This window comes from Orycteropus afer, unplaced genomic scaffold (assembly GCF_000298275.1).
Source record: "Orycteropus afer afer isolate SDZICR_OR568_19922 unplaced genomic scaffold, OryAfe1.0 scaffold00040, whole genome shotgun sequence".
NCBI lineage: Eukaryota > Metazoa > Chordata > Mammalia > Tubulidentata > Orycteropodidae > Orycteropus > Orycteropus afer.
Window position 1 is genome coordinate 566,798 of NW_006921627.1, and position 14,060 is coordinate 580,857.

At 40.3% G+C, this 14,060-nt stretch overlaps 1 protein-coding gene across 1 annotated transcript in view; it reads right to left on the reverse strand.

The window, feature by feature from the left end:
* AKR1E2 (aldo-keto reductase family 1 member E2) overlaps positions 1-14,060 on the reverse strand; it is a 55,001-nt gene that overhangs the window by 14,078 nt on the left and 26,863 nt on the right. The window contains exons 3-4 of the mRNA XM_042780438.1: positions 4,325-4,441; positions 1,433-1,510 (exon numbers count right to left, since the gene is read on the reverse strand). Coding sequence (XP_042636372.1) covers positions 1,433-1,510; positions 4,325-4,441 — 195 coding nt within the window. The remainder of the gene's footprint in view (positions 1-1,432; positions 1,511-4,324; positions 4,442-14,060) is intronic.

Sequence of the window (14,060 nt, forward strand, 5' to 3'; positions counted from 1 at the left end):
TGTTCCCCTCCTTATTCTCACTCTCCCTGGACAATCCTAGGCATTCCCATAGTTTTAACATATCAATTCCATTAACAGTTCCAGAATCTCTTCTCCTGAATTCAGGATATGACCTAACTCAGAGCTCAAATTTCAACTCACTTTCCTGCTGTGCCTCACATTTGCCCCTCCCTCTCTCTTCAGTTTGTTGGTTAGCAAGATTGCAGGCATTGAGTCTCCAGTGCTAGAAGACTAAGTCACCAGGGAATCTCCCTGCCCCTCACCCACACCAGTCTATCAACTCTACATCCAGGAATCTATCACATCTATCACCTCCTCTCCATTCCTTGGTCATTATCTTACTTCAAGCCCTCATCAATTTCCATCTGGCAATAGGCTTGTAAATTGCTAACTCTACCTCCAAGCTTTTACCACTTCCCAAACCAAACATCACCATACTGCTCAAGTTACCATTCTAAAATGCTTGGGGGAAAACAAAAACAAAAAAACCTCACTGCCACTTAAAAAGGAACTACAAAATGTTAACAGTGGTTACAACTGGATGATAGGGAAATGGATTATTTTTATTTACTTTCTTATACTCTTCTGTATTTTCTGTAATGAATACAGGCATATCTCAGAGTACTGCAGGTTCAGTTCCAGACCACTCCAATAAAGCAAACAGTGCAAGAAACCGAGTCACGTGAAATTTCTGGTTTCCCAGAGCATATGAAAGCTATGTGTACATTACACTTTAGTTTATTAAGTATGCAACAGCATTAAGACAAAGTTTGAAATATTGTGAGAATTACCAAAATGTTACACAGAGACACGAAATAAGCACACGCAGTTAGAAAAATGGTGCCAATAGACTTGTTCAATACAGGGTTGGCACAAAACTTTAATTTGGGAAAAAAAACAGTATCAGCAAAGCACAATAAAATGAAGTATGCCTGCATATGATATTTTTTTAATCAGAAAATAAACAAAACATTTGGAGGAGGGAAAAGGGGAGATATGGATTAGTTATCCCTAAAACAAATGTTTCAGAGAGATGAACGAAACTAAGGTAGTAAGAAAGTCATTGAGGTCTCTGAGTTCTCCAACCAAGGGTTCATTCCTAATTCATATTACAAATTCTATGTATGCCTAAAGTAGAGAATCCTGGTGTGTTTGAACACAAGACGCTCAAGATCTTACAGTTTCCTATTGTGACATTCATTAACTGTTGTTGTTATTTGCCGTCGAGTCGGCCCCGACTCATAGCGACCCCTCCTTGGGTTTCCGAGGCAGTATCACTACGGAAGTAGGATTGCCCAACCTTCCTTCCGAGGAGTGGCTGGTGGGTTTGAACCGCCAGCCTTCTGGTTAGCAGTCAAGTGCCTTAGGCACTATGCTACCAGAGCTCCCTACTAGGAAGCAAGAAATTGGCAGACAGTGTGGCTTAGCTTACCTCCCATGTTTGCAGGTAGTCCGTTTCACTGGGTATTACCTTGCCACTACGATCTAAAGGCAAATCTTTCTCCCCAGGCTGTGAAAACCAGAAGAAAAGGAGCTTATAAGCCATCCCTGATGTGGAGACTGGGTAGAGGGAGAATCAAAATGTGTGGAAAGAACTCTGGACTATATATCAGAAAATGGGCCCATTCTAAGAAACCCCAACCTGGCCATGTGACTTCACTTCTCCAGGCCTTCACTTTTATTAAGACCAAAGGTAGGATAGACTGGATGGTCTACAAGGTCCCTGACAGTCTTGAAGTTCTTTGCCCACCTCTCAGAAAACAGGAAATGAATGGAAGACCTTGAATCCTTGCCCACTGCCAAGAAATAGTTTAGTAATTTTACGTAAGCAACTTGGGGTGGAGAAGAAGGCTTCCTTCATGTTGTAAAACTTCAATCCACTTTCTCCCAATTCCATTGTCAGGATCTTCTCTCCTTTTCTTAGAATTCCCAACACAATGAGAGATAGTGAAGTGAGGATTAATACCAGGTGCATGAAAAGTGTAGGGCAGAGAAAGACAACTTGAAAGGGTAAAAATAGTTATAGGTATTGGTTTATAATCCACCTGCTATACTCATGCACAACTCTATATAACATGTTACAGGCTGAATGGTGTAAGACACATATTTATTTAATGACAATTATTCTCCTAAGCATCAGTGAGGAGAATGTCCAACATTTCAGCATGATTCATATTTTGGAAGAATTCTGGATGATGACCTGAAACACCTCCCCAGCTGATACTTACTTCTCCCTCCACACAAATGCCATCCTGACCTCATCTCTGCGCTCTGCCCTCCTAGAAACCCATTGCCATCGAGGTGATTCTGACTCATAGCAACACTATAGGACAGAGTAGAAATGTCCCATAGGGTTTCCAAGGCTGGTATCTTTATGGAAGCAGACTGCCACAACTTTCTCCCATGGAGCAGCTGGAGAGTTCAAACGACTGACCTTATGGTTAGCAGCCAAGTGCTTAGCCACTGTGCCACCAGGGCTCCTTTCTGCCTTCCTAATCATCAAAAATCCTAACAGGCCTACCAGTTCCTACCAGCCAGAGACAGGCTGACTGTGCTGCTCTAAGAATAAAGCCCTGGGCGTGGCCATTCCTCAGCAGTTGTACTTGAAGTTTGAGTTCTCATTCTAGGCATTCCTGTTTCATATACTTAACTCTCAAATACTCCAAGATTTACACTCTGTAATCTCTTGAGTGATCTGAGACCTCTCACCTGTGTTAGGTGCCATTGAGTTAGTTCCAACTCATAGCAATCCCATATGCAACAGAACAAAACACTGCCCTGTCCCTCCCTATTTTACAACCCAGAAATCCAACCACAGGAATCTGCTAGGAGGTGAGGGACAGGCAGCATAATGAATGAATGAATGAATGAATGAATGACCTGAACAGAGGTTTCTAGGTCTCAACAATCTTCAACTGTCAGAACTTCAGTTTCATCTGTGTAACAGTGATATTAACACTATCTATCTCAGAATTTCTGTGAGGATTAAATAAGTTCATATATGTAAAACACCTGGAAGAGTGCCTGGTACATACTAAGTGCTATGTAATTATTAAAAAGAAACAAAAACCCAATCCACTGCCATATGATTCTGACTCACAGTGATCCTACAGACAGAGTAGAATTGCCACATAGGATTTCCAAGGCTGTAAATCTTTACCAAAGCGGACTGCCTGCTTTTCTCCCATGGAGAGGTGGTAACTTTGAACCACTAACCTTTTGGTTAGCAGCCGAATGTCTTGATCACTGTGCCACCAGAGCTCCTTGTATACTTATTAGCTACTATTATTATTTTTAATTATTATTCTCAAAAAAATTGCACTGAATTTCAAAGATACAGGTATCATTTCACTCTTGTTTTGCTTTCAGGGCATCTTATATTCTTTATTATTGTGAATAACATAGAGTGGCTTATACTCTATTGAAACTAGATACAAAAACTTAAAGCAAAGCTACATTAGGAATGAGGTGGTTTTTGGTGTTGTTTTAATCTTAAAAGACAACCAACAGTTTGGCACACACAGTGAGATCCTCAAAGTAAACACACAGAAGACTGCTGACCATCTGACTACCCATTCTAACTTAGAACACACTTTCAAAGGTTTCCATAATTCACAGGTGCCACCTGTGTGACTAAGTCCTTGGCCAGGCAGGTTGTTATTTTGGTCTGGGGCAGATGTGAAGGGACATCCTGGCCAGGACCAGCACAAGAGTGAGGCAGGTACTCACCACCAAGCCACCAGGTGGAGATAAACCACAGGAAAGTTCGGGAAAGTTTAAAGGGAGAAAAGGGATATGAAATGCAATTAAGTAAAAAGAAGATGAAACTAGCAGAAAGATAATCTGCCACCATAAGCAACTGAACCCATGCTGCAGGTGAGCAACCAAATACCTCTATACCACAAAGAGAACAGAACCTAGCAAGTAGCGAGACAAGGCCAGAAGTCATGGGGAATCTGGTAATGGAACAAGCAGTGACTTTGAGCAGCAGTATTACTTGTCTGATACTGCTTTCATTTAAAAACCCCATGGAAAAAAATTTGCTATTCTCTGGGCTTTGAGGAAAAATAACTGGCTTAGAAGAAAGAATTGTAGAAGGTTAGAATTGTGGGGGGCCTCAGAGGTTTTCTAATTCAAGCATCTCCTGAGTTGAGGCTCAGAGATATTAAGTGGCTTGCTCAAACCACACAGTGTATGAGTGATGCAGCACTACAACTCACGTGCCCTCACTACTGTGTCACACTTTTTCTCCCACACTGTGGGATGACAGCAAGGAAGGGAAAGGTACTGCACACTGGGTATCTAACCACCTACTGAATTGTACCTTGAAACCCATGGGCCAGTGGATGAGATAGAGGTCCAAGTAATCCAATTTTAAGGCCTTCAGACTCTTCAGGCATGCTGTTTTCACCAAGGACTTCTTGTGGAAGGTACACCATAGCTACATGGAGAGGAAGAAAACACTGTCAGCCACAAATTCAGCGTTGACACATTTGCCCCTGTCCCCACAAACCCAGTATCTGGATGGCAAAAAGCATAAAAGAAGAAATGACAATAAACATAATATGACAGGTTCTGAGGGAAACAACAACATTATCCTCAGAAAAGTTCCAGGACTCTCTCGGAGAAGGAATCTCCAAAGCTGAGCTCCTTCTGCCTTATTCCTACTGAATGGGAAGTTCAGGACATCATGAGACATTTGATGGAAGTGAGGGCTGACTGGTTATTTGGATCCACTAGGAACCAAAAAAAATGCTTGCAGGCATGGAGGATATAAGGAAAAATCAGAAGAATTTCTATTTGTGCTTCCCACTTAAGTAGATCCTATGTTGAAAGTTTTCAGTTACTAAGGCATCATACTCACATAGATTAAAGAAGGCAAATATGCATTTGCTTATATTTGCTTATATTTTACACCTTTTTTTTTTAATAATTTTATTGAAGTACCTTTCCCAAGTCACACAACTCATTCATTTAAAGTGTACTTTTAAAAAAAAAAAAAAAATCAAAATAAATAAAGTGTACTTTTCAATTGTTTCTCATAAACTCACTGAATTGTGCAATCATCACCACAATCAATTCTGGAACATTTCATCCCCCCAAAAAGAAACTCCACTCCCATTAGCAGTTACTCCCCAACCCTGCTGTTGTTGTTGTTAGTTACCACCAAGTAGGCTCTCACTCATAGCGACCTTAATGCCCTCTGTGTGTGTGTGTGTGTGTGTGTTTATTGTGATTTGGGTGAAGATTTACAGAGCAAATTCACTTTCCATACAGCAGTTCACATGTACTTTGTCTCATGTCATTGACCACAGTTTATCACAATGTAACAGCTCTCTTCCCACTTCCTCCCCATTGTTACCTTTTCCCAGTGTCCATCTGTGTTGGATTGGGTTCTCTAGAGAAACACAAAAACCAGCAAAGTGTATATATATATTTATAGAGAGAGAAAGAGAGAGAGAGAGAGATTTATCTTAGGTAAATGGCTCACAAGTGTGTAGAAGCCGACAAGTTCAAGCTGAAAAGTTCGTCTCTGGAGGGGGATGGGGCCCGGAGCCGCCTGGCTTTCGCACGCACGGCAGAGGAGTTCAAGCCACAAAGTTCGTCTCTGGAGGAGATGAGGCCCGGAGCCGCCTGGTTCCCGTAAGCACAACAGAGCCGAGAGAATCAAGCTGGCACGCAGCACGCTGGTTGCTGTTCCCAACAAAGGATGAATCCGAAACCTCCAGGGCGAGCGGCAAGCCGCTCACTCAAGGAAGTATATAGTCCGGAATGCCGTTCTTCCAGCTTGTCCTTGGAATAGCATTGCAGGTAGGCCACACCCCTGGGGAAACTCCCCTTGGGCAGACCGGCCACTCAGAACTCAGTCATCTGATCCCATCATGGGAACCACCATTCACAACTGGAGTCCAGCCAAGTTGACACATCTTCAACTATCACACCATTCCTCCATACACTCCTGCCCCCTGAGCTGTCTCCCTGTGCATAAGCAGCCCTTCTTTCTCCCATGATTGTTCTCTTCAAGGAGTGTATCTACTTGAGATAAATGTCCAACTCATATGCCTGTCTTCTGTTTGGCTGGAAACCACAGGTGTGGGTTCAATTCCAGACCTGAAGGGCAGCTAGGGGCCATAGTCTTCGTGGTTCCACCAGGCTCTATCGGACCAGCAAACCTGGTCCCTCTCCCTTTTTTTTGTCTCCAAATGATTTTGAGTTTTGTTCCACATTGTTCTCCCCCTCTATCAAGGATCTCCTACATAGATCCCTTTCCAAGTGGATGACAGTGGTAGCCGGGCACCATCTAGTTCTTCTGGTCTCATAGTAGTATAGGCTGCAGATCAGATGGTGTACCAGTCACTAGGACTAATTGTTTCCATGAATTTTGGTTTTCTTCATTCTTCTTTGCTCTGGACGAGGAGAGACCCATCGTTGCATCTAGATGGCAGCTTGCTAGCTTTTAAGATTCCAGTCGCTACTCACCAAAGTAGGAGGTGGAACAATGTTTTGTATAGTATGTTATACCAATTGTCCCCTGCGACTATGGTCCCAAGCCCACAGGTTCAACTACTCTATCCCTCTGGGTAGCTAGCTGTGACCAAGCAGTGACCACAACCTTGCCCCTTGTCAGCTCTACTATACACCTGGGAATTCTGATCTTAATTCCCTCTTTTAAGAAGAAAAATTTGTAATTCGTTTTTCTCCTCAATATTTTCCCCATTATACTAATATTAACTGTAATAGCAGAAAAAAAATACTGAGCATAATTAAAGTAAAAGAAAAGATAGTAAAAGATATCAAGACAAACCATATTGTCGTTAGGTGCTATCAAGTTGATTCCAACTCATAACAACCAATGTGACAGAATATAGGATTGTTAGGAGCTCTGGTAGCATAGTGCCTAAGGCACCTGACTGCTAACCAGAAGGCTGGCGGTTCACACCCATCAGTCACTCCTCAGAAGGAAGATTGGGCAATCTACTTCCATAGTGATACTGCCTCAATAACCCAAGGAGGGGTCGCTATGAGTCAGGTCTGACTCAACAGCACATAACAATAACAACAATTACATTGGATTGTTTGTTGTTTTTTTGTTTTTTGGGTTTTTTTTTTTTTGATTCCCTAGGCAGTTATATTTACAGAAGCAAACAATAAACACAGTATATTAACAAAAAAGAAAAACTAGACACAAAAACTAGAAATAAATACATCATATCATTAATGGTAGTTTTCTCTAGATGGTGAGGTATCTAAGTGATTTTTTTTTTTTTTTTATAATTACATTCCCACAAATTTTCCAAAGTTTAAGAAGACTAAGTATTCAACGGAATGTGAGCAGAAGCATTCAAGAACCAGAGCCAGTGTGGTTTTTTCCTCAATCCTTTTTCCTGCTACAGCACACCCTGAAGGCTCATATCAAGAAGGTAGCATCATAGAATGGTGGAGTCTCCAACAGCCTGGATCCCTGAGTGATCACAGTGAGCAAAACCACTCCTACAGACCCATGCCAGAACTACAACATGAGTGAAAATACATCTTTGTTGTTGTGAGCCAGTAAGACTTAGGAGTTCACTGTTACTACTATGTCACTTAGCTTGTCCTGATATTAGAAGGAAGTTGGTTGGATATAGGGCTTCAGTTTCTGCTATTACTGGTAGTAACATAAATGTTCAGCCTTTAGAGGTGGTAGTGGCAACAGTGGTGGTTTTCTAGTGGTTACAATATTTGACTCCTGCCGCAGAAATACCACCAGAACTTCTAACAACTGGCAGTCAAATTGAGGTCTTGGGGCTTAGTATTTGAAGTGGCAATGGCTGTGGTTTCCTCAGCAGGCTGTGTGGTATGGTTTGGGTGTTATTTCTGAAAGCTTAGCCACAAATCTTTTTCTTCAGCCCTCCTAACAATTTTGAGCTAAGTTTCTTTTAATAAATCCCTTTCCTGCTTTAACTTATCCAGAGTAGATTCTATTATTTTGTGAAAAGAACGCTACTGATAAAATTACTATATTCAATAAATCTAAGATTCAGTCAACTAAAAAAAGAGAAGATGACTAAGTATACTTCCATTTGTAGCTACAATCCACTTAGGAGCAACTTATTCACGAATTAGGGAGTGTTAAGGATTAAACCCACCATTCGTCTATCAGTTATCACTTTGTTATACTGGGGTGACTTGTATGTTTCTGTGATTCTGGAAGCTATGCCACCAGTATTTCAAATACCATCAGAGTCACCCATGGTGCACAGGTTTCAGTGGAGCTTCCAGACAAAGACAGACTAGGAAGAAGGGTGTAGCCATGTCCACTTCTTAAATAAACTGGTCATTTAAAACTTATGAATAGCAGATAAATGCTGTCTGTTTAGTGCCGGAAGATGGACACACACACACCACCCCCACAAGGCTGGAAGGCACTCAAAATACAACTGAGGAAGAGTTCCCTCCTCAAAGTAGAGTTGACCTTAATGACATGGATGGAGTAAAACTTTTGGGACCTTCATTTGCTGATGAAGCACAACTCAAAATGAGAAGAAACAGCTGCAAACACCACTAATAACCACAACAAGGAATGTACAGAGTATGAATCCAGAAAAAAATAGAAGATGTAAAAAATGAAATGGAACACATGAAGAATGATATCCTAGGCATTAGTGAGCTGAAATGGGCTGGTATTGGCTGTTTTGAATTAGACGATCATATGGTCTACTATGCTGAGAATGACAAAGAGGAATGGTATTACATTCATGGTCAAAAAGAACATTTTAAGATTTATCCCAGAGTATAATGTTGTCAGTCATAGGATAATACCCACATGCCTACAAGAAAAACCAGTTAATATGAATATTATTGAAAAGTACGCACCAACCACTGAAGCTAAATATGAGGAAACTGATGATTTTTACCAACTTCTGTGCTGAAATTTACCAAATATATGGAATCAAGATGTATTGATAACTACCGGTGATTGAAATGAGAAAACTAGAAATAAGGAAGCATCAGGTCAGAAAACATAGCCTTGATGATCATATGACACCAGAGATCACACGATAGAATTTTGCACACCCAATGACGCATTCATGGTAAATACTTTTTTTTCAACAACAAAATGGTGACTATACATGTGGCCTTTGCCAAGAGGAATACAGGAATCAAATCAACTACAGCTGTGGAAAGAGACCATGGACAAGGTCAATATCTCAAGTCAGAACAAGGCCAAGGGTCAATTGTGCAACGGACAGTTGATTAATTGCTCATACGCAAGTTTACGGTGAAGATGTAGAACATTAAAACCAGTTCATGAGAGCCAAAATATGACCTTGAGTACATCTCACATGAATTCATATACCATCTGAACAACAGAGTTGATGTATTGGACATCAATGACCAAAGACCAGACAAGTTGTGAGATGACATCAAAGACATGATACGTGAAGAAAGCAAAAGGTTATCAAAATGGCAGAAAATGAAGAGAACACCAAAATGGATGTCGGAAGAGATTCTGAAATTTGCTCTTTAATGAAGAGTAGCTAGAGCAAATGGAAGAAATGATGAAGTAAAAGAACTAAACAGAAGATTTTTCAAAGGGCAGATTGAGAAGGCAAAACAAAGTATTATAATGAAGTGTGCAAAGACCTGTAGTTGGAAAATCAAAGGAGAAGAATACACATTTCTCAAGCTGAAAGAACTGGAGAAAAAATTCAAGCCTCGAGTTGCAATGTTTAAGAATTCTAGAGGTAAAATACTGAATGATGCAGGAAGCATAAAAGGAAGATACACAGAGTCACTGTACCCAAGAGTTGGTAGACATTCAATCATTTCAGGAATCAATGGTATTGAACAAAGAAGTCCAAGCTGCATTGAAGGAATTGGTGAAAACCAAGGCTCCAGAAATTGACAGAATATCCATTGAGATGGTTCAACAAATGGATGCAGTGCTAGAGGCGCTCACTCATTTATGCCAAGAAATTTCAAAAACAACTACCTGGCCAATAAACTGGAAGAGATCAGTATTTGTGCCCATTTCAAGAAAGGCAATCCAACAGAATGTACAAATTATGGAACAATATCATTAATATCACACAAAAGTAAAATTTTGCTGAAGATAATTCAAAGATAGTTATGGCAGTATATGGACAGGTAATTGTCAGAAATTCAAGCTAGATTCAGAAGAGGGTATGGAGCAAAGCACTATTGAAGAAGAAGAACAAAATAGAAGGTCTACATTCCTGGATCTCAAAACCTACTATACAGCAACAGGAGTCAAACAGACTGGTATTGGTACAATGACAGACACACAGACCAGTGGAACAGAATAGAGAACCCAGAAATAGATCCACTGACCTATGGTCAGCTGATTTTTGACAAAGGGCTAAAATCTGTTACATGGAAAACAGACAGTCTCTTTAACAAATGGTGCTGGCAAAACTAGATATCCATTTGCAGAAAAATGAAACAAGATTCGTACCTCATGCCATATACAAAAACTAACTCCAGAAGGATCAAAGACTTAAATATGAAACCTAAAACTATAAAGTTCCTCAAGGAAAAAACGGGCAAATTTAGGAGCCCTAATTGATAGCATAAATAGACTGTCAAGCATAACCCAAAATGCACAAAGAGCAGAAGATGAACTAGATGAATGGGATATTCTAAAAATTACATTTTTATGTACTTCAAAAGTCTTCTCCAAAAGAGTAAAAAGAGAACCTACAGATTGGGAAAAAATATTCTGCAATGACATATCTGACAAGGGACTTATCTCTAGAATTTATAGAAAACTCCAACACTTCAACAACAACAAAAAGACAAACAATCCAATTCAAAAATAGGCAGAAGACAGGAACAGATACTTCACCAAAGAGGATATTCAGATGGCCAAAAAACATGAAGAAATGTTCACGATCATTAGCCATTACAGAGATGCAAATTAAAACAACAATGAGGTACCATCTGGCTCCAGCACTAATAGCAAATTTCAACAAGACAAAATAATAAATGCTGGCAAGGATGTGGAGAGATTGGGACTCTCATACACTGCTGGTGGCACTGTCAAATGATACAACCACTGTGGAAAGCAGTATGGCGATTCCTTAAAAAGTTGGAATTAGAAATACCATTTGACCTAGCAATCCCATTACCAGGTATATATCCTAAAGAAGTGAGAGCCAGGACAAGAACAGGTATATGCACACTCATGTTCACTGCAGCACTATTTACAATAGCAAAAAGATGGAAACAACCTAGGTGCCCATCAACAGAAGAATGGATAACCAAACTATGGTATATATACACAATGGAATACTATGCAACACTAAAGAATAATGTAGAATCTGCAAAACACCACATAGTGTGCATAAACTTGGAGGACATTATGCTGAATGGAATAAGTCGATCACAGAAGTACAAATATTGTATTATTAGTTCATTATTGTAAAAAGTCAAGGAAAGGTTTATATGTGGAAGGAAACTTTCTTTGTTGGTTACCAGGGGTAGAAGGGGAAGGGAGGACACACTGTCAAAACTAAAAAAAGAAGAGGGTATGGAACAAGGGATATCAGTGCTGATGTCAGATGACCTTGGCTTAAAGCAAAGAATACCAAAAAGATGTTTACCTGTGTTTTATTAATTACACAAAGGTATTCAACTATGTGGATCATAACAAATTATGGGTAACATTGCAAAGAATGAGAATCCCAGAACATTTCATTGTGCTCATGGGGAACCTGTACATTTGAGCAAAACAAGAGGATACTGGAAAAATGTGTGTCAGGGTTGTATCCTTTCACCATACTTATTCAATCTGTATGCTAAACAAGTCATCTGAGAAACTGGACTGTACAAGGAAGAACATAACATAGGACTGGAGGAAAACTCATTAACAGCCTATAATATGCAGATAACAGTCTTGCTTGCTGAAAGTGAAGAAGACTTGAAGGAATTACTTATGAAGATCAAATACTACAGCTTGCAGTATGAATTACATCCCAACCTAAAGAAAACAAAACTCCTCACAATTGGACCAATAAGCAACATCATGATAAATGTAGAAAAGATTGAAGTTGTCAAGGACTTCATTTTACTTGGGTCCACAATCAATGCCCGTGGAAGCAGCAGTTAAGAAATCAAATGATGTATTGCTTGCATTGGGCAAATCTGTTGTAAAAGACTTTTTTAAAGTGCTGGAGAACAAAGATGTCACTTTCAAGACTAAGGTGTGCCTGACCAAGCACATGGTGTTTTCCATAGCCTCATATGCATATGTGAGTTGGACAATGAATAAGAAGACTGAATTTGAATTCGGGTATTGGTAAGAATATTGACTATCTAGTGGACTGCGAGAAGAATGAACAAATCTGTCTTGGAAGAAGTATAGCTAGAATGCTTCTTAGAAGTGAGACTGGCCAAACTTCGTCTCTCATACTTTGGTTATGTTGTCAGAAGAGACCCAGTCCCTCGTAAATTAGAGGGTCACTGAAAAAGGGGAAGACCCTGAATGAGATGATTGACACAGTGGTTGTAAAGATTGGCTCAAGCATGGCAACAATTCTGAGGACAGCACAGGACTGGGCAGTATTATTTCTGTTATACACAGGGTCACTAGGAGTTGAAACTGACTTAATAGCACCTAACAACAAAAACATGAATTGAACTATGTTCCCCCCAAAATAAGTGTTGGAATCCTTAACTTCTACAGCCAATGGAGAAGAGAGACCAGTATATGGTCTATCCCAAGCCTAATTGCTTCTGTTACTTAAAATACTAGATTAGACATAGGAAGAAGCTTACTTGTGAGGTGGGGGGTAGGGGTAAAATGCCAGGTGAAGATCACCAAGGAATAGTAGGACTACAGAGGCTGAGACAAAGATCTTCCCCCTGAACCCATACAGAGACATTCCCTACAGCTGGCATCCTGAATTCAGGCTGCTAGCCTTCTAAACTATGTGAAAATAAATTTTTGTTCTTTAAAGCAACACACTTCTGGTACTTCTGTAAAAGGAACACTAAGTAACTAAGACGGGGGCTAGACTTAGAAATCCATCTCCCTATCCTGAGTATAGGAGCTCTGGTAGCATAGTGCCTAAGGCACTTGACTGATAACCAGAAGGTTGGTGGTTCAAATCCACTAGCTACTCCTCGGAAGGAAGGTTGGGCAATCTACTTCGGTAGTGATACTGCCTTGGAAACCTAAGGAGGGGTCGCTATGAGTTGGGCCCCACTTGACAGCACATAACAACAACAACAACAACCCTGAGTATTAACAAGTAACTTTCATTCCCAAAAGAATCCACAAAACACCTCATAATGTGAAAAAAGCTGGACATTGGACTGAGTGAAATAAATCAATTACAAAAGAACAAATACTGTAAGAGACCACTATTATAAAAAGTCAAGAAAAGGTTTACGACTTCCAGTAAGATGGAGGAATAGGCAAATAAGCAACACAGACCCTCTTCAACAAAGAAAAGAAAAACCATTTGACAGAGATACAGAAGATAATCCTGGAGCCCTGAGCTCTGAAAGAAAGTATACAGAAGTGGATCAGGCACCAACTAGTGGGAAAACCTGAATGAAAACAGTGAGTACAGAGACAGTCAGAGCTGTGGACTGTCAGCTACTCTGACGAAACCAATAGCCTGAATATTTCCAAGTGGTGCTGGGAACTAAGAATTGACCTAAGATCAGCCCTGGTCACCAAGGGCTGCAGGGACGACTGTGCTGATGACTTATGACTAGGAAGGTAAACAGCAAGGAGGGAGACAACCTGAGCTGTGGACTTTCCGCTGTCCAGAGAGCATAGCCATTTTGATTGTTTAAACATGGCAGCCATTTTGGATATTTAAAGTGACTCAGGGCACAGCCATTTTGAATATTTATAAGTGGTACCCATTTTGAATATTTAAAGTGACTAAAAGCATAGCCATTTTGAGTCTGTACAAGTGGCAACCATTTTGGATTTAAAAGTGACAGCAGAGGCGGGGCAAGATGGCAGACTAGGCAGAAGGATTGCACAGACCCTCTTCAACAAAGAAAAGGGAAACCAATTAACACAGACACAGAAGATAATC